Source organism: Mytilus galloprovincialis, chromosome 10 (assembly GCF_965363235.1).
Source record: "Mytilus galloprovincialis chromosome 10, xbMytGall1.hap1.1, whole genome shotgun sequence".
Taxonomy (NCBI): Eukaryota; Metazoa; Mollusca; class Bivalvia; order Mytilida; family Mytilidae; genus Mytilus; species Mytilus galloprovincialis.
Window position 1 is genome coordinate 75,007,391 of NC_134847.1, and position 23,612 is coordinate 75,031,002.

The following is a 23,612-nucleotide window of genomic DNA, read 5'->3' on the forward strand; positions in this document are numbered from 1 at the left end:
GAATATATTTTACCCATCTGATTGACATGATGAGAACCAACGCAATTAACCAAAATACAAAAGACACAACACGCAACACGCAACACGCAACACGCAACACACTCTCTTAGAGACTCAAATTATGTTGTATCTGTCATAAATATATATTGGAATTAGTGACTTCATAAACAGCTAGCCTTAGAAAGGCACGATAAAGGAAAATAGGTGTTCATAATTTTATAGCTATATATTTTAAGTTATGTTTTAATATTTATTGAACAGTTTACAATATAGGGTAAAATTTTTCTAAAGTTCTGCCTTGGACTGGATTCGGTAAAATAGTTTAAACAACAAGGTACTCTTACTTAAGAGTTTTGTTATTTTAATCAGGCTCACTTTATCATGGTCATCAAACTGACCTTGATAATACACTGACTTTAAATTTTCATCACCTAGATAGAAAGAAAAACACATAAACCTCATAGAAACTAATAAATGCAACTGTTATCGTTTAGTTACTGTAGATAGTAATTAGTTTACTGTCACGGTAATTTATCTCATAGTTATACTTTGTATATATCTTAACGAAACGTGTCTGAGAATAGGGAGAACAATTAAGTGTAGTGCAAATACACGGATTATTATACTCTACCAAAATGTGGCAAGTAAAGATGTTCTTTTGTATCCTTTATCTCACAGGTAAATTTGTAATACATTTATTATTTGTACATTATTTTACACAGGTCAACCCTGGTCTAGATCAAATGCATTGCTGCTAATTTATAATTACACATACTCAAGATTAATATCTTAATAAAAATTCGGAATTTGATAAATAATATTTTCTTCCATAACTTTATTTCTAGCGGATTTGTTCGCCACGGTCATACGTGGTTTTAAACTTGTGCAAAAAAACTGCACTCAAAGTCGTTACGTGGAATGATATGCAATTATATGCATATAAAATAAAACTTGGTGTGAGTATATATAAATAGAAGTATAGTAATTGCAGAGAGTATCAAGTGATGTAGGTAGTGGGATAAAAGGATGTCAAGACACCCAAATGTCTGACGAAAGTGTGTCAACTTAACTATTTTTCGTAATGTGCTATCGTCGTCTTGACCTCCGTAAGATTGGTATACTTTGTATGATGCCAGGATTTAAGTCAAAATTATTGTATTAAAGGAGCTCATGAAATATTTCTTGACCTCCATGATTGAATTCCAGGATATCTGAAATATTTCTTGACCACCGCAAATATTTATTTTTATCCTGCAATTTGGTGTTTTACTATACAGATACAGCCCTACAGATATCACTACGCTGTTTCTGTATACTATACAGATATCGCTGTAAAGCTAGCTGCCCACTGCCGGACTGAGTATTGTACGAACCTGAGTGACCTCAGAATGTGTATTGCAGTCGCATTTCAATGACGTATCAATTGCAACTTAACTATTACTCCTATATGTTCTGTTTGTTTTCAACATTTCTGTAGAGCAATCAGAATCACACCCATTTCTTGATAACATACACAAATAAACAGCAGTCTTTTCTACGAAGACAACTATCGATTTCAAAACATGAATGTGTATGATTGTGTAATAAAAACAACCATGTCAATTTCAGCATGCATGTTTAGTGAATGTTGAGTCTGAAGCGTAGGATAACTCGTACAGTCCTGTTTCAAATTGGACAATGTGTTGTTATTTGTTTTTACTGTTGAAAATACTTGTTATGTTAAAATAGATAATTATTCACCTTGAGCGATGTATTATTGTTGACCATTTGAGATTCTGCTGAATGTGTGATTACTGTATCGTATTACTACACGGGCCTCAACGGAATTCAAATCGAAAATAAATGCAAAACATGTGTCTTTCAAAACACAAATAATATACAGAATTCATTGCAGGATAAAGACAATAACTTGAACTATTTCAGGACCTCCGTAATTCGATTTCAGGACCTCCACAGATAATCGATCAAATTGATTCATTTCAGGAGGTCCTTTATAAATCGTGATATATGTAAAATAGATGCAGCTCTATAATTATTTATATCAGAACCTACTCAAATCAGTTTCAGGATATCCATAAAAATACATCAATGGAAATTCATGTTTAATTCAACAACTCCAATAAACATATGTCTGCAGGTTTCACTAAAATCGCAAAATATTATAATGATTGTCAGTTGGTCATATCATCATTCTTATAACAAATCATCGTGATAAGAGTTGTCGGTTGCAGTCTCACTGTATCATTTACATATATGACACAATTTTACCTTTCAGTTAACATTTTTATCTTTTCCGAAAGTATGAATAAATTGTAACGAGTATATGACATTTTCAGTATAATTTCAAATTTACTTTTATTATTTAAATATTCATTTGACATTATTGCATATATTTCTATTTTGAAAAGGTTAAAGTGTCTCATATGTCTTGAAGGCGGGGTTGTAATAAAGATTTAAAGATTTTGATATTGTATACTATGATATTAGATTGTGACACTATAATACACTAATTACTCACTATATATGAGAAAGAACTTTAGTCGTAGAGAGGCACTTACGTGAAAATAAAGATATTTTGAAGAAAAACAATTTTAAAGACATACACCTGATCAGATGCCACGACTATTTATTAAATAATCAGCTTGTTTATTATATATATGTGTGTGTGTGTGTGTGGTCTAGTGGGACGGCTATAGTGCAGGCGATTTGGTGTCACGATATCTTAGTAGCATGGGTTCGAATCCCGGCGAGGGAAGAACAAAAAATTTGCTAAAGCAAATTTACAGATCTAACATTGTTGGGTTGATGTTTAGACGAGTTGTATATATATATATAAACAACATTTTCCAAAAGACCAAAAAAGTGAAAAAGTATATTTAAACAAAACGCATTTGACTAACAGGTCGAACAACTGATGTTCTTAAACCCTGCTGACTGCCATTGGCGATTGCCAAATAAAATTGATCACGAGATGTAACAAAATGAATCTTAATATAAATTTAATAATAAACAGAAAACGATAAGCTTGTGACCAAGATGTCATGCCACAAACACAAGGTGTCAATATTTTTTTGTACACCAGATCTAGATTTCGACAATATATGTCTCTTCAGTGATGTTAAGGATCGAAACGGTACTGGAAGGACATATAAGTTACCCTCAATTTCAGATCGACTCTTGAATTTTAAGAGTCAATATAGGATGAACTGATCATATAAACCGGAGGGAAAATATGTATGCTGACTGCCATTGGCGATTGCCAAATAAAATTGATCACAAGATGTAACAAAATGGATCTTAATATAAATTTAATACTAAACAGAAAACAATTAACTTGTGGCCGCGATGTTATGCCACAAACATATATATATATATAGTGTCTAAAAATAGCAACAATCAACATTCAATCTATCTTGAGACTACTATAACACATAGTGAATGAAATTCATGATTCATTCCTTTGGTTTTGGGTAGAACTGTTTTTCATCCCTCTCATTAAGTCCATCAGGTTCAAGAGAGGGATGAAAAACAGTTCTACCCAAAACCAAAGGAATAAATCATGAATTTCATTCTATTTAACTAAAACAACTATTTGTTTAGATTTAAAAATTGTTATGTACAATAAACGGCAAAAATATGTTTTATATACCCCATCAATCAATATGTTAAACTTTTACACAAATTTTGTGTAGCAGTCAAGCTACAAAGATATTTTTTGTCATGCATCCGATTTCACCTAGATAGCTGCACACGCCCGATGAAGCTAATTTGTTTAGCGAAATATTGCGTGAATAATATATAAAATATAACATCTAATTTTATAACACTCATTAGTGTGTTAAAGTTACATTCTTAGACACTTAATTATATATTTATATGAACTCTATTTACCTATTCTCGTAGATTTACCTTTGAATGTGCATTAATACATTAACTATTAAAATGGTCATTGAATGAAGGCTAAATCCTGATAAAGTTTACCATATACACGAATAAACACTATCAGATAACATGATAATGGAAACTTAGATGTTGTTCGTTTAAAATAAGTATATTTATTTGTATGCGATATTAATTTGTGTTGAAAGACATGCTCAATCATCAATTATTTTTATCCGATGTTGATCAAAATTATATATTAAACGTTGCATCAAATGTCTGATGTGATCTATACTTATTCATGCAGCTGTTTATTGGGTTTAGAATTAATGCATAAACAAGCATGTTCAATGACGTTATGTAATTAACGTCATAAATACCTAATCATGCTTATGGTTTTTTACACTTATCGAGAAACTTTGGTGAAAAGGACTTGCATAAACTGAAAAGAATTAATTATGCTACTCACAGACGATATGAAACTACTAGTATACCATAGTTTCAAAACTCGCTGTAAAGGTTTATTGCATGCCGTTGAATGACATTCAACCTATACTTCCCCCTCTTTACAGATATTTAAGCCAGCATTTTGTCATGCAGTCAAATCCATATATCACAACAAATCTGTCTTTTGGACTTTCGGTCTATGCACGGAAGTAATATTGAAATATAATACTTCCATGGTCTATTGTATTTCTTATTTTTAATTTAGTGAATGTTTTTTTACTCTGATTATATATCTGAAGTTTTGGTTTTAAATGGTAGATTATTTACGACATACTATCATTCAAGCTGCAGTGGAAAGCGATTTAAAATATAAAAGACTTTCATCATGATATTCGTGTATTAGATATACATGATACAAGAACATAAGTAAAAGGGATATCTTTTTAACAAAATAAGTTTATAGAATTAAGGCTTCATCATTAAAATGTTCATTTCTATATATATAAAAGATAATTAGGATAATAGTTCTGTTAAAGTCCATTTTATTGTTAAGGATGAAAATGATTTTGTCGTTAAAAGTAAAAGTAATTGTTATCTTCTTACGTCAGGCGAAGTCGGATGGAAACTTTGGTATTTAGATAGAACCAAAGATACTGTTTTGATTATTGATGCCGGGAAAAAGAATTAGAAAAATATCGATATGTACAGCGTTGTTGAAAAATATGCCAAATGAATTTTTTTAATGAATAATGATGCGGTCAATGAACTTAATAAAAATGAATAATAGGAGATGGAGTTTAAACGCCAAATAAAAAATCAATGAGAAAACTTTCCGACAAAGACCAAATAATGTAGAAGTTGGCAACTATATGTTACCTTATGTCTTTCAACCATGAGTAAAACCCTAACCTGGATTTAGTGGAAACAATCATAAACAGCCTAAGAAAAACAAGATATTGTGCAATGCAAAGTAATAGGTATCGGCGGAATGTAGGACCATTAATATGATGTGATTTGAAACACGTTAAACTGCCAAGTCGTTAGCGTCAAACGGAGATTTGTTTTATCGGTTAACGTTATGTAAACAAAAGTTTAACTGACAGTCATCTTGTCAGGTACTCCATTCCTTCTTATAATGGATCGTCATCTCATTGGCACTCACACCACAACTCTTTTTTCATGTCAATTTTGTTGTTCGGTTTATTTCCTTTTTGGTTTTCATGGTTTCAAAAGTTTTATATTTTTGCGTTTTTCACTTTGAATGTTCATGATTAATGACAATTCCGGACCGTATGTTTGTTTTTAATCTTTTTATGCCATCAGTGAGGAAATTGCATGTTAACGCATAAATAAATTAAGGTAGATATGTGAATTTGCTAATTAATTATATTTTAGTATTACAGAAAGTAGCAGAATGTGCCTTAACGAAAGAACAGATCAGAAATATGTCGCCAAGTACAAGACCTGCATGTCAACCAGGAACAGTAAGAATTTAAAATCTAATATATCATCAAAATATTTCCTTTACAATAATGAGTTTTCTATTTCTAATGTAATGTATTACGATAACTTCTGGACTTCACTTACAAGGCAATCCATGCTGAAAAAGGATATCTGTTTTGCTATGCGCAATGCATTCATTTAATACATAGTATCGTTCGAATAATAGGGTCGTTAAATCAGCTGCGACGTGTTTGGAAAAAGACATTTCAGTGACGGATCAAGCGGGTTGGAAAAGTGGTCCGGGGATTTGAACTTCCCTATTTTTGGACGATCAATCAAATTGAATGAAGAGATATGGTTGAAACCCCTCACCCCATTTCATCCTGGGTTGGGACCCCTCCCCTTTTTTTAAATGGCATGATCCGCCAGTGCATTTTCTGCCTCTATGCCTCACATTTTGATTTTTCCCTCATGAACATAACAAACAAAAGTTCGCAAATACGATAATTATATACGGAGCGTAATATCCTGCTTTGACTTCTTCGTGTCATATCATAACACTGTAAAATAATGTGGGATCAAGTTAATAAGAGAACACTACCTACAAACGACATCATATGTCTATTAATAGGCCCTAGAATAATTTTTTTATGTCAAATAAACAACCGCAAAAGTTGTGTATATTATAGTTTTTATATCAATTGTTTTATACATAAAGAAACACTCAATGAACTGAATTGTATGTTTTAGCATAAGTGGTCTCAGTATCACTAATCTGTCTATAAACACTGATTTTATGAGTTCACATCCCTGGCTTAACACTTAATCGAATAGTTTTGCCAATTTTGCTATCGAAAGTGTTGTTTCTCTTCTAGCGCTCAGCCTTTCTCCAACTAATAAAGACTTCTTACACGTAACAGCCATTAGTGCTTATGGTGGCATTAAACACCATATGATCAATCAATCATTCAATCAATCAATCTAAGAACAAAACATCGTATGGTTATTTTTTTAAAGGAAACATCAGCACAACAAGTTGACACAACTCAACGTCTGTCTGATTTAAGAAGTCATTTCCAGTCAAATGGAATTAATGGATACATTATACCTTCTGTAGATGCTCATCAGGTAAACAAATATAATAATATGAAAAAAAAACATGTTTTACATAATGTTGCACAAAGAAAGGCTTACGAAGTTAAAATATGAAAAAAGAAAGTGTAATATTATTGACAGTGACAATTCAAAAGATAAGAAGAACAAATCCCTGATATAAGCTTACGAATTAAAAAAACAAAAACAATTTCTTCATAATACAAAAAGCAGCTGCAAACTTTAAGATAAAAATGTTTGTTAGCGCAGCCCTCTCCTTTCCCATCCGAACCTCATCATTTGTGCAACCTTCATTAGTAACGTTTAAAGCCGAATAATTGATACTTTTCGAGACTAATATGCAAATCTTGTTTAATAAATGGCAGTAAATAACTAAAACCGCTTAAGATTATGAGGCATGATTCAAGATAGAAGATCAAAGGTCTACTGTAACACGTACATGTATATAGACATTCAAAAAGTGGAAACTATAGTTTGCCTTATTTATCAGGGCAACGTTATCAAATTGTAATGAACTATGGTAAAGAAATGATCATGACAGTTCGATTAAAATGCGGCAAACTATTGACATCAACAGAAATAATGTAAAATCAAAGTTGTTAGGTGAAACGATATAGCATATTTTCCTGTTAAGTCTTTTGTAGACGAAACGCACGTCTGGCGTAAAGACAAAATTTAAACCTGGTATCTATGATGAGTTAATATACAACTACTGGATCGATGCCACTGTTGATGGAATTTACACCCCCGAATGTATCACCAGCCAAGTATTCAGCTGACTTGAATTTTCATTGATATGGTCATATTAATAAATTAACTGTTTACAAAAAGAAAATTAAGATACTAAGGTTTTTCTACCTCATGAATAGATTACCTTATATTAGCTGTATTTGGCAAAACTTTTGCGAATTTTGGTCCTCAATGCTCTTCAACTTCGTACTTTATTTTGCCTTTTTATCTTTTTTGGATTCGAGCGTAACTGACGAGGTTTTTTTTGGGACGAAAATATATGGTATATTTGAGTTTATTTACTTTATCTAGAATGTTACTTTTCGAACATACTCATACTTACGTCAATTTTTTATTCAAAATATTTCTGGTACAAGGAAGAAGAAAAACACAGTAAACTAAGTTTCCCTGCATTTACAAATGTATGCATTACGTGATGTATAATTTGTGACAATTTCTTTTATGTTGGGAACTGATTTTAGAGTGAATATGTGTCTGAATATGACAAGAGAAGACAGTTTATTTCTGGATTTTCTGGTTCTCAAGGTACGTCTTATCAACAAATAAATGTAAAAAACTGTAAAATCTAATGTTTTACCATTGGAATACAATACGAATAAAGTACATGTAAGTAAAAAAAATATCACAAATATGGATTTAAATAATTTCATTTTGGTTTCTTGTTCACAAACATTCAAATCACTATTTTGTGTTAACGTTAAAAAGATATTTAAGTTGTTATTTTTTGCAACCAGATCTGCTGTCGAATGTGTCGAAATATTTTCAACTGGTCTAAACTAGACATAATTAAAGCTGAGCATGTGGTATATGCGCTTTCATATTCATATCTGCAGGCCTAACTTTTGAATATGACTTTAACTGTGATATATATAAACATACACAAAAGCTAGGCTGATATGATTGCCAATGCGGCAACTAACTATTACAAAGACCGCATGACAAAGTTGAGACAGTTACTGGTTACTGGTTACTGGTCCTCGTACAACCCTCACTTCAACTATGAGAACATTAGTTTACTGTATATAGAAGGCAATATCAAAAAGGCCCCGGGATGACAAATTTATATTACAAATTTCTATTATCCAGCTAAAACACATTCTTTTACTTTTTAATATTTTTTATCAATAATTTAAAATGAATGCAAGTATTTTGTTTGACGTATTATTACTTATAGCCATTGCTGTTGTATTGGAGAATAAAGCAGCCCTTTGGACAGATGGTAGATACTTCTTACAAGCAGAGGAGGAATTAGATTGTAATTGGATATTGATGAAGGGCAGATCAGGTATAAATCAAATTTAACTACCAAGGAGGACAATAGAACTTATATGGACATTTTAGAATTACATGAATTAGTTCATGAAAAAAGATTTGGATTTTGTTTAGTGTTAATCTGGCCATAATACTAAAAGTTTAACATCAACATATGTATAATATAAGTAGTAAGAAAACGCAAAATGAATTCTTTTTATGCATATCAGATTATATTTTACTAATTAATTTCTTACCCTTAATTATTTTGAAACGTCAGATCTGGTCCAATGATCATAAATTTTAAGTTTTTAGCAAAGATTAATTTGACCGCAACCTCAGATCTAATACATGGCTGTGCATAGGGATTGAATATAACACAAGGCATCTTCCGGTCACAGAAGTTTATGATGGAATGTTTCTGTCAATCTTTTATGGAAGCTTTTAGGACCACAACAATTCCAAAATGTGTTAACTTTTGTAGATATATGCATTACGTTGATGGTACAATGTTACGTCGTTACATTGAACATTTTTATCATTCAGATATGTCAATTTCAGATCTTGAAATATATGTATACGTTTATTTCAAGTTTTTCATAATTATATAATTTTTCCCTAAAAGAAAAAAATGTTTTAAATTTGATTCTATTGCTATTGTAATGTAATTGTATGTTTACAGGAACAGAAACAGTGCCGTCTATAACAGAATGGGTAATTGCTGAGTTATATGGTCAGAACGGCGTTTTAGGAGCTTATCCTTTCTTGATTGGTAGTGGTAAGTCTCGTTTGTAAATGTTTGATTTATTTTTTCGTCATTGCTGAAACTAGATATTTGGTTAAAGAATCATTTATGATGCCCTTGTCATGAAAATGTATTTTTTTTAAATAATGAACAGACTTTTAAATTCATCAAAAATAAACAAAGGCTTCTAGACAACAGGGAAAAAAAGTAAGAAGTCACTGTTGCGGTTTGTTTCGCATTCAAAAACAAATAAGATGCAGATAACAGCTGATCATTATGAAACATTTATTTCATCAATGCCCTCCCATAAATATTTTCTGTTTATATTAATTCATGAACAGATGATTGGATAAAAAAGGATAAAGAGTTAGAACAAAATAACATGAAACTAGCACGTGTGGAAGAGGATCTAATTGACAAGATATGGACGACAGGCAGACCTGTGCAGCCAAACACAGATATACATGGAATGAAACTCAGTTTTACAGGTATGATTTATCAACATGTTAAATTGACCTTTTTGCTATTTCGGAATCCGCGACACTTGACCTCAGAATCTGCGACACTTAACCTGTTGACGTCATACATCAAGCACTTTTCCTTTGTGGCTTGAGACAATTTCTATTTATGACGTCAACATTTATAAGTTATGATGAAAACCTTTGTGATATCCAGTTACGGTGGTCAAATAGATATAAAGTGTATGAATACATTTAAATGCCAATATGTCTTCTCAGTATGATCCTTTAGAGTTAACATACACATTTTGTCATGTGCCTTAAATTTTAAAATTATATACATATAGACTCTGACAGTTTCATAAAAAGTTTTAAAACACAACATCCTAAAAATTATCCACAGTTCAATTCGGTGTTCCTCAAGGCACGGCTCATGGACCTATACGAAAAGGATACATTTGCTACATGAATTAAAACTTTTGGTATACAAAATCAAAATGCGTCCTATGAAACATTTTATCGCTTTGATATCACGATATTTTATTTCAACTATTGTTTTATTTTAAAGGAAAGTCATGGATAGATAAGTTTAACGACATAAAACAGGAGATGAAAGAGAAAAACGTTGATGCCCTGGTTGTCACAAGTCTGGATGAGGTAGCTTGTAAGTACTACATCATTTCTAAGAAATCAAACCGCAATGCAAAACAAGGCATGATTATCAAAATACTACATGAAAAGGTGTATTAATATATTTAAATTTGTACTACACATTGAGATGGTATCAATTATTTCGCGAAATGACAACATAAAGAATGATATATTCTTAATTCTCAGTACAGGAGAATATGTTAGTTTTGATAATGAATCATAAATATCTTCATTTCGTATTAAGCAGTTGATACAATTTGATTTACATACGAAAATGTTATTGTAAGGAATAATCTGAGGGGACAACAACATATATGTCTGGAAGGTAACACATGTGTAGTAGCATTTAAAGATGGATTTAGAATGAACGGGATAGATCTTTTTGAAATGCGATGTGTATCAATTATATTTGACCATCGTTAATCTACAATGATCACTAGCATGTCAGCACTAATGTTGTGATATAAAACCCTACTAGTGCGGCCGATTTAGATCTTCAATGTTGTCTAGTTTTCCATTTCGAAAATGTGTGTAACACACCAGAATCAATTAATCATGTATCAACAAAATTACAGAGGCAAAACAACTTAATTCATAAAAAGGAAAAATACGACACCATTGCTTAAGGGTAAATGAATATTTTGTGCTTTTCTTTTGATAACTGGATCAGACTCCTTTGGATTGTTATGTTCTATCTCTATTGGATGATATGCACAATTAGACGATTTTAGGGTTAAGTAACTGCAGAGCATCAGATGTACCATACAATCCAGTGTTCATGTCGTATGCTATTGTCAATAGAAAAGCAGATACAATAAGGTATTTAACGTTTTCCCCCATTAAATCTAGACAAAATTGTTAAATCTGAACTTAACATTGAATGGATAATACCTCCACTAGTAGCACTTGTATTGTTTCTTTTTGCAAGATAAGAATGGTATCTAGTAGTAAACGATGGTGTTTCTGTCACTTATAATACAGATAATTGTTTGTTTGTGACAAAAGATCTGTTATTACTTCCGACGTCATACGTTATACATATGATTAAAAGCAGTCTTCAAATTAATTGTTACGTACGTTCAACTTTTTTAGGAATGACTTCATCGTATTGTTAAGATTCTGCATATGAAATCAAAGTATTCTGAATGATTGAAAGCTGTGTACACAAACTCACATAACAATCGCCCAACAAGTTGAATAAGAATCCCTATACCGAAAATAGTGTCCCTCATTGTCGATAGTTTTTACTTTTTCTCTCACTAGATTATACATTAGAGAAAAGAATACAAAATTACTCAAGTCTCGTGACACTGAAATGTCTACGGATGATTTGTTTGATCATCTTAATATTGGAAGAGATGGTAATTGTGCCAGCAGAAAAGATGGAAATAAAATATGTTTTGAGGTAAATTGTTCATAAATAGAAACACCTGCTGCAACTTCCATACATAAATATTTATGCATGTGCCCAAACTAGATAATATTTATATACCTTGTGGGCTCCAAATATGTTACCTTTGCTTGGTCGTTTCAGAGCATGTTTTTGGCATGAATTCCCAGAACCAAATGCGTCAGCTCGAGAAGAATAAAAACATAAAGAATTGACATTAAACGACACTTTGTATTGTCAACTTTAAATGAAGGAGTATTAACCTAAGGACATTGATAACAATGTAGATAGGATTCTGTATATACTCTTCTAGTACTAACCTCCGATGAATTAATGTAAGATAGGAAGAAATGCTTTCTAAATGTGAATTCTTCTTATAGTTCATTAATTCAACATTATAAGTCTGTGTTTTCAGAAATGTTTGAACTTTCAATGAACAGAATATGTTGGGAATCCAAATTACAAATAAAGTAAATGAAGTAAATAAAAATAACATAAACACTGTTTGCGGTGTATCATTTGATTCAATTAGGAAAAATGTTGGTTTTTATGTGCCTGAAAATCTTTAATTTGAAAATCTGCATAAATAAGAGCAACAGTATTATACCAGTCATCAAAAGTCATAAATCCTTAAAGAGAAAACAAATCCGGTTACAAACTAAAACCGAGAGAAACGAATCAATTATAACAGGAACACATTATTGAAAAGTGATAATTAATTAACATTGACACTTCTGTTGTAAGTTCATATCCGTATCATGCGTATGGCATATACATCATATCCGTATCATGCGTATGGCAAATACATTTTTAATAAACATCTTTATGTTAATAGGTATATGACTATAACGACATACTTGATGGTATAAGAGAACTAAATTCAACTGCGAATAAAACTTGGATATCCTACGGTTGCAGCTATGCTATTTATGGACTGATTGATAAGGTAAACATTTATTTTTTATACAAATACAATAGATAATCAAGGTGATTAAGCTAGTTCATATTCAATTTTCTAACTTGTTTTCGTAAATTCTTTTTCTTAAATATTTGCAGCTTATTTTGCGATATCATTTGAATTTTTTTTATGATGACAACTCCTAGTACAACGAAATCGTAGCAAACAAAATTCGATAAACGTTGTCAAAATCAAAGGTGAAATCTGTCATTTTTTTATCTAGAAATTATTTCATCGGAAATTATTTATATTTATTTCAGGATAAAATTTACCAAGCAAATACGCCTATAGCTCTGATGAAATCTGTTAAGAACCCCGTTGAACAGATGGGTTTAAAGAAATCGCACGTAAGATGCATCAGGATAACTGACAAATTTAACAAAAGTTCTAATTCAGGGGAAAATATGTCTTATGAATGAAACGATGTGGTGATTTCGGGTGTCAACTAAATAAAATTTGATCATAATACTCAAAAGAAATTAAATGTTGTATACCTTAAACATATTGCTCATTCATTAAAATTAGAACATAAGCCATTTGAAATACGGAACACGAAACCATTCTAAATTATTTTAAAAGTGTTGCCTCGGTCAAAATATGACAAAATATTTTTTTTGGGTTTTTTTTCTTCTAACATGTTTTATAAAGAATAATAAAGTTTCATTACTGTAAAAGCATTTTAGCATAGTTTGACCCAGGCAACACTTTTTAAATGATCTAAAATCGTTTCATTTCCGTTAAAAAAAAACAACAATAGGGATGAAATGGAAACTATTCCTGATCCTGTATCCGTCATATTTACTTTATTGAATACGAATCCACAAGCATCAAGCAATATCAGCTTAGGAGATGTTGCTCGGCTTATCCTAAGACACATCAAAATTGTAGTTCTATTTATACACATACATTCAAAAACGAATGTATAATAAGTTTTAAATCAAAACGAAAGTTGTGTTTCTTTTTATTGGCAAATGATAGTCAATGATCGAAGCAAACAACGTATGGGTCGTAGAATCTAACAAAACAACACCGATAATTACATAAAAAAATAACAAGAGTCTTGCTCAATTATACGTTGTATGAACTCGTGTTCACAAATTCTGCTTCACTTTTGTAACAATTGTGTAGCTCACGAATTTAAAGGTGTGCATCTCATTTCTCTTTCAAAAAAGAAAACATTTCTGTGATGTTTTTAAATTGGGATGAGATTATATTGATCTTTTTTTTTAATTCGTCTGACGTTATTTTGTGCTATAAATACTTATATCAGTCGAATTCTGGAAATGTTATTCGAATTGCGTTAATGACCATAAAAAAATCATGCATTTACTCATGTTCATTGTAGATCAGAGATGCAGTAGCCTTGATTACGTTTATTGCCAAATTGGAAAAGCAGGTATTCTGAAGTATTTATAACTTTGCACACTGTATATGTTAATAAATAAAGGCAACATTAGTATACCGCTGTTCAAAACTCATAAATCCATGGACAAAAAACCAAATCGGGGTAACAAACTAAAACCGAGGGAAACGCATTAAATATGAGAGGAGAACAACGACGCAACACTAAAATGTAACACACACAGAAACGGACCAAGCATCAGACAAAATCCCACGAAAATAACAAATCTAACATCAAAACCAAATTCATAAATTTGGGATAGACAAGTACCGTGACACGTCTTATCGCAATGTGAAATTACACTAAAAAAAAAGAGAAAACAAACGACGCAACGTTAAAATGTGACACACACAGAAACGAACAATAATATAACAATGGCCATATTCCTGACTTGGTACAGGACAGTTTTAAAGGAAAAAAATGGTGGGTTGAACCTGGTTTTGTGGCATGCAATACCTGGCACTTTAATGGCAATGTTAAATATAACATTGAAATGAATAAACTCATCATCAATACCAGGATTAAATTTTGTATTTACGCCAGACGCGCGTTTCGTCTACAAAAGACTCATCAGTGACGCTCGAATCCAAAAATAATAAAGTACGAAGTTGAAGAGCATTGAGGACCAAAATTCCTAAAAGTTTTGCCAAATACAGCTTAGGTAATCAGTTCCTAAGGTAGAAAAAGCTTCAATAAATGTTATTGTAGAATACAGATTTGAAGTCAATTCCAAAAGTCTTCATTCTGTTATCTGCTTTTATCACAAACGTACTTTATTTCATCACAGCAACACCTCCTTCTTTCAAAAGGATCAAAATTTTACAATTGCCTGTTCTGGAAAACAACTAGATGTTTTGAAAATGAAATTGAAATTGATGATAGCAAATTGTATCTTTGAATATGGTTTTGTAAGAGTGGTGAGCAAAATCCACGAGAGGCGATATTTTTGGCACATTGCTACGGTTCTGTCACTTTGAGATGGAGAAAAAAAATTCGGCGTCGTGATTTCAGTGATTATGAATAAATATCTCAATCGCACCATATTTTCTATTTAATTATGCAATAACTTACATGAAATCAAAGTAAATTTTGATTCCTCAGTTATGCCTTAAATGCAGATTTTTTAATGATTTACACTTGTAGGTACAAGAAGGGGAATTTTGGACAGAAATATCAGCAGCTTCAGATCTAGAAAGACACAGAAGGTTAAATTGTATCTTTGTTGTAAAATTCTTTGAAAAATACATCAAACAAAATTCAGCTAATGCTGGCGTTTTTATGGTATAGGAACTTCATTGAAAATGAAAATAACAAGTTTCAATTATCAATTGTAAACATCAGATACGTTTTTTTCTTAAAATTGACCAAGAACAGTGTTATGCTCACAATAGGAAACTTGCTCCGGCCAATTTAAGAAGTAACAACATAACTAGACTATTCTCACATATTTCATAGTATAAATGATCATACAGAATTCATTGAATACAAACTCAGACACACAAAATCAGAATAGTATCTAGCATCCTTAATGCATGAGAAAGTTCTATACTGATAATGTGAAATAGCATATATACATTTGAGCTGAATGTTTTATTGGTGTCTATTACGTTTGTTTTCCAATGGTTTTGATGAAAAAGATGGACCGAAATTGTTATTCAGATTAGGTTTAATTTTGATTTTGCATGTTTATTACCGAAGAATTAATTTTATCTTTTTGAACTGAACAGTCGTTTATTTACAAAATAAGATATTTTGTCTATTTTCAATTTGAATTTTAAATTAAACCTACATATAATTACAATATTTGCAAACTATTTTCATTCCAAAATGCCTGTCCAAATTAAGGAATATGACAGTTGTTTGTTGAAGCTTTTGATATTTCTACTTTGTTAGAGACTTTCCATTTAAAAAAATTCCTAAGTTCGGCATATTTGCTAGTTTAATTTTTGCATAAAGACGTTTTCAGGAAAAACTAAACTGTACTGGTATATTCGTACTTTTTGCACTTGAACAAACGTGATTTATCGATAGTTATGAGTATTTTACTTCAAACTTTTTACAGGTTTTAATACCGAGCGTTTGTTATACTGTCTTATGCTTCTATCATGTCACTCAACATTTACGTTCTGTTTTGATTCATAATAGAAAGCAGGACCTTAATAGAGGATTAAGCTTCGAGACAATCTCTAGTAGCGGTTACCATGGAGCTGTCATTCATTATGCTCCATCAAATAAAACAGACAAACAAATTACAACATCAGAGATGTATCTATTGGATTCTGGTGGTCAGTACTTGTAAGCATATTACATGTCTATTTAATGAATAACTTTGATATTATGGTTTGTGTCATTCTATTAACAACACGATGATTGTATACATAAGTCGTTCCTTTAATTAAATCTTCCACTGTTTGCATCGTCATGTTTAGGCGTAACTGATGAAGATTATTCCAGAAATCTTTGTGTGTCTTACAGGACACGGACATGTTAATTCATTTTCTTAAATACAGAAAAAACTCAGTTCTGCAATTCAGATACGGGAAAATATAAGGACTTATAAGAATGTATAATTGATAGGCGCACAGGCAAAACCGTAATGGCTCATCACCTATCTAAACATGATGCCGTTCGTGATAGAAAAATACGTTACAAAACTTGAAAATAGTTCGGTCATTTTAAATCCCAAATCCATCAAGTACCCTGTATTGACTATTAGTTTAATAATATTATTTTCAGGGATGGTACTACAGATGTAACCAGAACGTTTCACTTTGGTTCTCCAACCGATTATGAAAAGGCATGTAGATTTCCAGATAATTTATAATTGTTTCAAAATTTGATATGTTATAAATGGACATAATTTAATTGGTTCGAGATTTAATTCAATAAGGTTGTCACTTCTTATACTTAGAAAGCTTAAACAAATTAAAATGGTGAGATGCATTGTGAAACATTTACTGTGAGCATAATGTATATTAAAAACTGTAATTGAAACTCCCACAAATTAATGTAGATTAATGTTGTTTGTGTTTGTGTTGTAGGAATGTTATACTTTGGCGTTAAAGGGACACATTGCTTTAACACAGTTTGTTTTTACCACTGGTCTGAAAGGTATTTGCATTATATGTACTCAAATTTTGTTATAGAATTTATGATTGAGAAAGCTTCTACGTAGTTCTGTTAAATAGAATAATGTGGTTTTCAAAATACGGCTTGTCACAATGAACATCTAATTAGACAAACATGAACTCTTAGCTGCATGTCATGTTTGTAGTGATTGATCATAATGGACTAGTGTATGGAAGTGAATAAAAAAAACCTGTTCAATTCGAAAAGAACGAATTTTATTTTGTAAAATATCTATCTTTTTGTCTCATTTAAAATGTATATTGTGACATGAAACATAGTATTTCTGTTTAATGTTCAATATTCAGTTTATTTCCCGTAAACAGTTTGATTGAAATATAAAGACGTTGATTGCAGTACATTTGTATTTTTTTCAAACGAATTCTTATTTTATATTTAAGGTAGGGAACTGGATGCACTGGCCAGACAACCGTTGTGGAAATTTGGACTTCAATATCTTCATGGTACAGGTCATGGTATAGGATCTTATCTTAATGTACATGAAGGTATGTGTTATGACTTTGAAATGCGCGTCTGGCGCAGCAAATTATATGACATATGTCTTTAATGCGTTTGATAGGACATGTTGTATATTTTGTTATACAGTGCCAATCGATGTCTGAAGAAAAGAAACAATATTTTTTTTACAAAAAAAATTTCTTTCCTCCATAAATTTTGATAAAACTTGAGTGTTTATTATTTGTTTTTCATGTGTCAACAAACTTGTTCACATCTAACCCATCCTTGTGCTTGAGTTTATATTCATTATATGAAAGTTGCAATAATATAATAAATAAGTAAAATAGATAACGCATGGCAATAAAGTTTAATGAATAGTGTCCGAATCTGATTAAAAAAATGTTTTCTGTTAAAAGTTTATAAATATAGAAACTACGAAGAAAGGTTTTAATTAACTCAGGCAAAGTTGAACCAAGATGGATCTGGCTTTTCTTGCAACCCTTTTCGTCATACAGGTCTAAACGTTCCACCTACAAAACTGAATAGAAAAAATCTTACCAACATAAAAGAAGAAAGTCATTTCAAGACAACCGAATAAACAGCTGGTAATTAATAATAAATATTATCTTATGTTTGTTGCTTATACAATACATTACAAGTGCATATCATAAATAAAATTTTAACTACAATGATATTTTGACATTGCTTGATAATCAAGCCAGCTGTATAACATTTTTCAGGTGTTTTTTTAATAACTATGTTCAAGTAAGGAACAAGATGAACTCTTAAAGAGTGTACTTTATGCATGTCTTATAAATTTTAGGACCGGGAAGAATATCTATAACTGCAGGAGATAGTCCAACAGATGCTGCTTTAAAGGAAAATATGTTCTTTTCCGTTGGTAAATAAGAATGTTTTGTGTACATATTCTTAAAGCTAGCGCTTGCTAATTATCTCTGAGTTGATATCTGTGTATCATCCCAGCTGGACACATGACGAAGCTGCCAATTATCTATGTGTGGTTTGATATAAAATTATATTCAATACATTTTGCAGGTCCCGGTATGATATCTGTGTATCATCCCACCTGGAAACATGACGAAGCTCTATCTGAAAATATGTTCTATTCGATTGGTATTATGATTGTTTTATTCTTTACTAATTTTTGCGTTGTAACATAACCAAAGCATGTTGTAATATCTAAATTGTAGTTAGATACTAGTAGATGTGCACAACAGTGTTTTGTTCAAAGTTTCATGACTAAAGCTTTTCAAATACATTAGTTTGGGACATATACTCATCTTGTATTCATATATTTATACATGATATAGTAATAACACGTTTACCAAACCACCTCAAATCTCATTTATTTATATATTCTAAAGTGCTTCCGTGCTCTTCTATTGTTCTGCATGCAGTAAATACCACATATAATGTTACATGTCCTTTTATGCATTGTACTAATCGACCCTTAAAAAAACCCTATCAACAATTCGTGTACTACAATTTCTCTTGTTAAATAGTTGAATGAACAATCCATATCATAAAAATAGTTTTCGTTTGCCGTCAGATATAGAAATCCAAACAGGAAATCCACATATGGATCGAAACAATTACAAATATTTCATTTAATAATGAAATGGAAATTTTTGGCTGCATTTTTGTCTATAGTTCATTTCAAATCAATGATATGTAAATGTTGCGTTAGGGATAGCTAGATTTTTAGTGGCCCAAATCATTGCTGTTTTGTAAAACAAGTCTTTGAGTAAATCAATGAAATAGCTGTTCAATTTATATCACGTTTGTAAAACCAATGTTTCCATATTTATTAAGTTCAGGTGTGAACGGGAAATTTTTGTTGTTGTATTTTTGTCTTCATAATACTAAATAAAAGACATGGAGTGGCAGGCATGATTTTTCCCATTTGGTATAAGGAAGTCTACTTAAATCTTACGTTTTCATTTCTACAATTTTCAAAATATAACCATAAACGAGAAATACCTTGTACAATTTAGAAATGTCAGTTTCGATAACAGTCTGTAAGTAGAATATTTTATTGTTTTTCGAAGAAGTGTTTTTAACGTTTATAAACATCTAATGGTAACACCATTCATTTTACAATAAAAATCATCTACAAAACGTAATAAATATGTAATCAATAATCAGAAATGACGAAACGATACATTATAAGTAAACGGTGTTGCTATCACCAATCATGTTTCGGCCAAATCAGACACCAAATATTTCTAAATTATTAAAAACCAATGTTTAAATGTTTCCAGAACCTGGATATTATGAGGATGGGAAATTTGGAATCAGACATGAAAATATAGCACAGATTGTGAAGGCTGAAACAAAGGTTAATATGTTTATCCAATAATAAAATATTTCACTATTAAACGAACAGCAAAATAAAACATTATCAATATTCAATTAGTTTTTATATATTTATTTGAGGGGTGGGTAGTATCCAAATCAAAGTCAGCGACAGAAGTCATTTTAGTTGAGACACAAATATATCGTATCGACATGAGTCATGACTGTGGCTGTAAATAAACTCATCATAGATGCCAGACGCGCGTTTCTGCTACAAAAAAAAACCGCATTAGTGACGCTCAAATAAAGAAAGTAAAAAGCGAAATAAAGCAAGAGGTTGAAAAGCACTGAGGGACCAAAATTTCGAAAGGTTTTGACAAATTCAGCTATAGTAAAAAAAAAAGAGTATTGATTTCAAGACTGTTGGAAGGGTATACATTGACAGATTATTTCGAATGTTTGTCAATCAGGTCGAATAAGGAGGGAAAGATTTTGAAAGTCAGGAAAACGGCAGTCGTTAAATAATAGTTCGTTTCTGTGTGTGTGGCATTGTCGTTTTGGTTTTTCGTTGCACTTCAGTGTTTCTGTTGTTTCGTTGTTTTCCTCTAAGTCAAGGTCGTTAAAAGCTTCCATTTGTTGTTGTTTTCCTCTTATAGTTGAAGTGTGTATCTTAGTTTTTGTTTGTAATCCGGATTTTTTTTCTCTAAATCGAGTTATGACTCGAACAGCAGTATACTACTGTTGCCTTTATTTGATTTTCTAAATCTTCCCATTTATGAATGATGTAGGTGAATATGTGGGATTCCAAGATTTGTTGTAAATTGCCACAGGCAAAATATCAGAGCCAATACAGTGATGAAATTCATTTAACACGTTGGACATAATACAAAAAAAAAAAAGGTTTAAGACATTGCTGGGTCAGAAAAAAAAATCTGGATTTACCTTCATCAGAAACTCTTTCCTAAAAAAAAGTCAATGATGTATAACTACTACAGTAGAACAACTAAATAATCAAAATGAACCTGCAAGAAAACCAAAATTGATCTAAGGTCAACTTTGTCTGAAGGAGCTGAGGCCATAATTTTTGAAAAATTTAATTTTATCGACTGAGAAATCACAAGTATTATGGTGAATCATGATGGCTAATTCACATTTGAAATACAACTTTCACAAGTTTCTGATTAAACTCTAGCTAAGATATGGCAAAGAAGTGTAGGGTTAAAACAGGAACATACGAAACGAAGAAAAGAATAGTGTTCTTATATATTTCTAACAGTTAGAAGTCAGTGCAAATATAGTTATGCATATATTATCTTTACTCAATTTTCATTTCAGTATCATTTTAAAGACATTGAATTCTTAACATTTAACACCGTAACCATGGTCCCCTATGAACCACATTTGATCGATTACAGCTTACTTACCAAAGATCAGGTAATTGTCCATGGAGTAAACTGATGGTTAACAGAAATGATGTAATGTATCATCATGTTTCTTGAATATATGTGTTCGAATAATTGAGATTTCAATGAAAACGTTTAGATATGTAAGGGAAATGCGTTAAATTTGTTTTACTTCAATACATATACCAAACCTTATTCGCCTGTATCATAAAATATCTTTGTAAGTTATGTATTTCTCTTGATAATTCAGTTTTACATAAATATATCTAAAAGGGATATATATTCATCTAATCCATACATGTGACTACAAGTCATGTCCGGCTGTTTTACTGTTGCATAAAACATAAGTACTATGTTTAAGAGGTACAGGTACTTCAGTTGTGTTAATACTTATCCAATGTCAGATATATAAGAAACAGTAAGTTGTTTATGCAATAATGTATAGTTGAAGCGCAAAATATCTTTAAGTGGTGTCACAGTGGTGTTTATTTATAACAATGCAAGGAATTTAAGACTTTACTTAAAACGCATTAATTTAAGACGTGAAGTAAGGTATAATTAAAACCTGCTTCCAAACTATTGAAAGATTTTAATGCAAACATGTCATGAGCGGTATGCAAACCAGAAAAATTAGGTGAACACATATGGGTCCTCATCGAAAAAGTTACCGACTGTAAAATCCTGAAAGTAAAAGTAATAGCATGAAGAAAAAAAACAAAAAATCTTAGAAATTCGATTTACGATTTACTGTAGACAAATCATGTGAAAACTATAAGGTTATCAATGTGTTCTTATAGCTCGTTTCTTCTGTAAATATTTGATATATTAAACGATCTATGAAATAACATTATTTCAGGTTGAATGGTTAAACAGTTACCACAAGAAGGTACAGAGTACGATAGGACCACTGATTCAGAACGACCCATTGGCGAGTAAATGGCTAAGCAGCAGGACAGGATTTGTAGACATGGTCAGCAATGGCATACATCTGACTGCTAGCACTGTTTTAATAACTGTGATGGCATCCTTTTTACATATTTATTTATAACGTGCATTTAAATCAAAGTCTTGTTAGCTTGCTTGTAGTGTGAGAAAGGTAGCTATGGGTTATAATTTCTTCAACGTTTGTGTAATCCATGTATAGTTAGATTATTCATTAGAAATGTCAATAAAAGTTTTTATAAAACAGTTTATCAACGTTTTGTTATATTGGCTCTTGTTGTCTTATTTTGCAATGTCCATTTTTTTCTAATTTTGTGCATTAAAGTCTACGTATTTTTCGTCTATCTAATCTATATGATTGCATGATTTTCGTTTTTTTAAATCTCCAAATTCTGATCAGATGTTGTTGCATATTTGTGCACCTGTTAGGCCAAATCAAAGATATGATAGTCATTTTATCGTTAGCCAAACAGACACACCTGTTCTCATCAAATTTTGTGGATTTTTACCAATTTTAAAGTCTTTGATTGACCTGGCTGAACTCACAACCTGCAATTCCAGGTGAAAATCTAACAGGTGACCATGGAGGTGTTAAGGTTAATTGGAAGATTTTTGTTATTGTTTTTGTTAAAGAAATGTACAATTATGCAGAATTTGATCAAGGCAGATAAAAGAACAAACAAATGTTTGTCCAAACAAGAGTTTACATTGAACAAATGCAGGCTATCTGGACTTAGTTTTGTTCATTGTTATTTGTCTTTGTATGTTGACTATATCTTTTAAGCAGTTGTTGATGGTTGGTGAGGTCTGACAGACAATTTTGGAACTAATTGGTATACTTTTATGTATAATTAATACTTGACAGGATATTATTGCAAT

At 31.2% G+C, this 23,612-nt stretch overlaps 1 protein-coding gene across 2 annotated transcripts; it reads left to right on the forward strand.

The window, feature by feature from the left end:
- The first annotated feature begins 561 nt into the window (after positions 1 to 561).
- On the forward strand, positions 562 to 22,982 carry LOC143048384 (xaa-Pro aminopeptidase ApepP-like). 2 transcript variants are annotated; one of them, XM_076222050.1, is made up of 22 exons: positions 562 to 678; positions 5,722 to 5,810; positions 6,787 to 6,897; positions 8,094 to 8,157; positions 8,807 to 8,917; positions 9,566 to 9,661; positions 9,970 to 10,116; positions 10,655 to 10,750; positions 11,469 to 11,556; positions 12,001 to 12,142; positions 12,963 to 13,073; positions 13,346 to 13,432; positions 14,431 to 14,481; positions 15,631 to 15,692; positions 16,633 to 16,782; positions 17,224 to 17,284; positions 17,529 to 17,598; positions 18,015 to 18,119; positions 18,896 to 18,973; positions 20,355 to 20,431; positions 21,724 to 21,822; positions 22,648 to 22,982. In XM_076222050.1, exons 1-22 carry the CDS (start codon positions 636 to 638, stop codon positions 22,837 to 22,839), a joined length of 2,130 nt encoding a protein of 709 aa, XP_076078165.1. In that variant the 5' UTR covers positions 562 to 635; the 3' UTR covers positions 22,840 to 22,982. The 2 variants fall into 2 exon arrangements, with proteins under 2 accessions (XP_076078165.1, XP_076078166.1); XM_076222051.1 differs by lacking the exon at positions 18,896 to 18,973 and adding an exon at positions 19,129 to 19,206.
- Positions 22,983 to 23,612: the final 630 nt, after the last annotated feature.

Excerpts from the sequence above, each read along its gene's own strand:
- LOC143048384 (XM_076222050.1), top strand. The coding sequence starts at position 636 with ATGTGGCAAGTAAAGATGTTCTTTTGTATCCTTTATCTCACAG. Across the intron at positions 6,898-8,093 it reads CTTCTGTAGATGCTCATCAG|AGTGAATATGTGTCTGAATA; the intron begins GTAAACAAATAT and ends AACTGATTTTAG. Across the intron at positions 17,599-18,014 it reads TTTTACCACTGGTCTGAAAG|GTAGGGAACTGGATGCACTG; the intron begins GTATTTGCATTA and ends TTTATATTTAAG.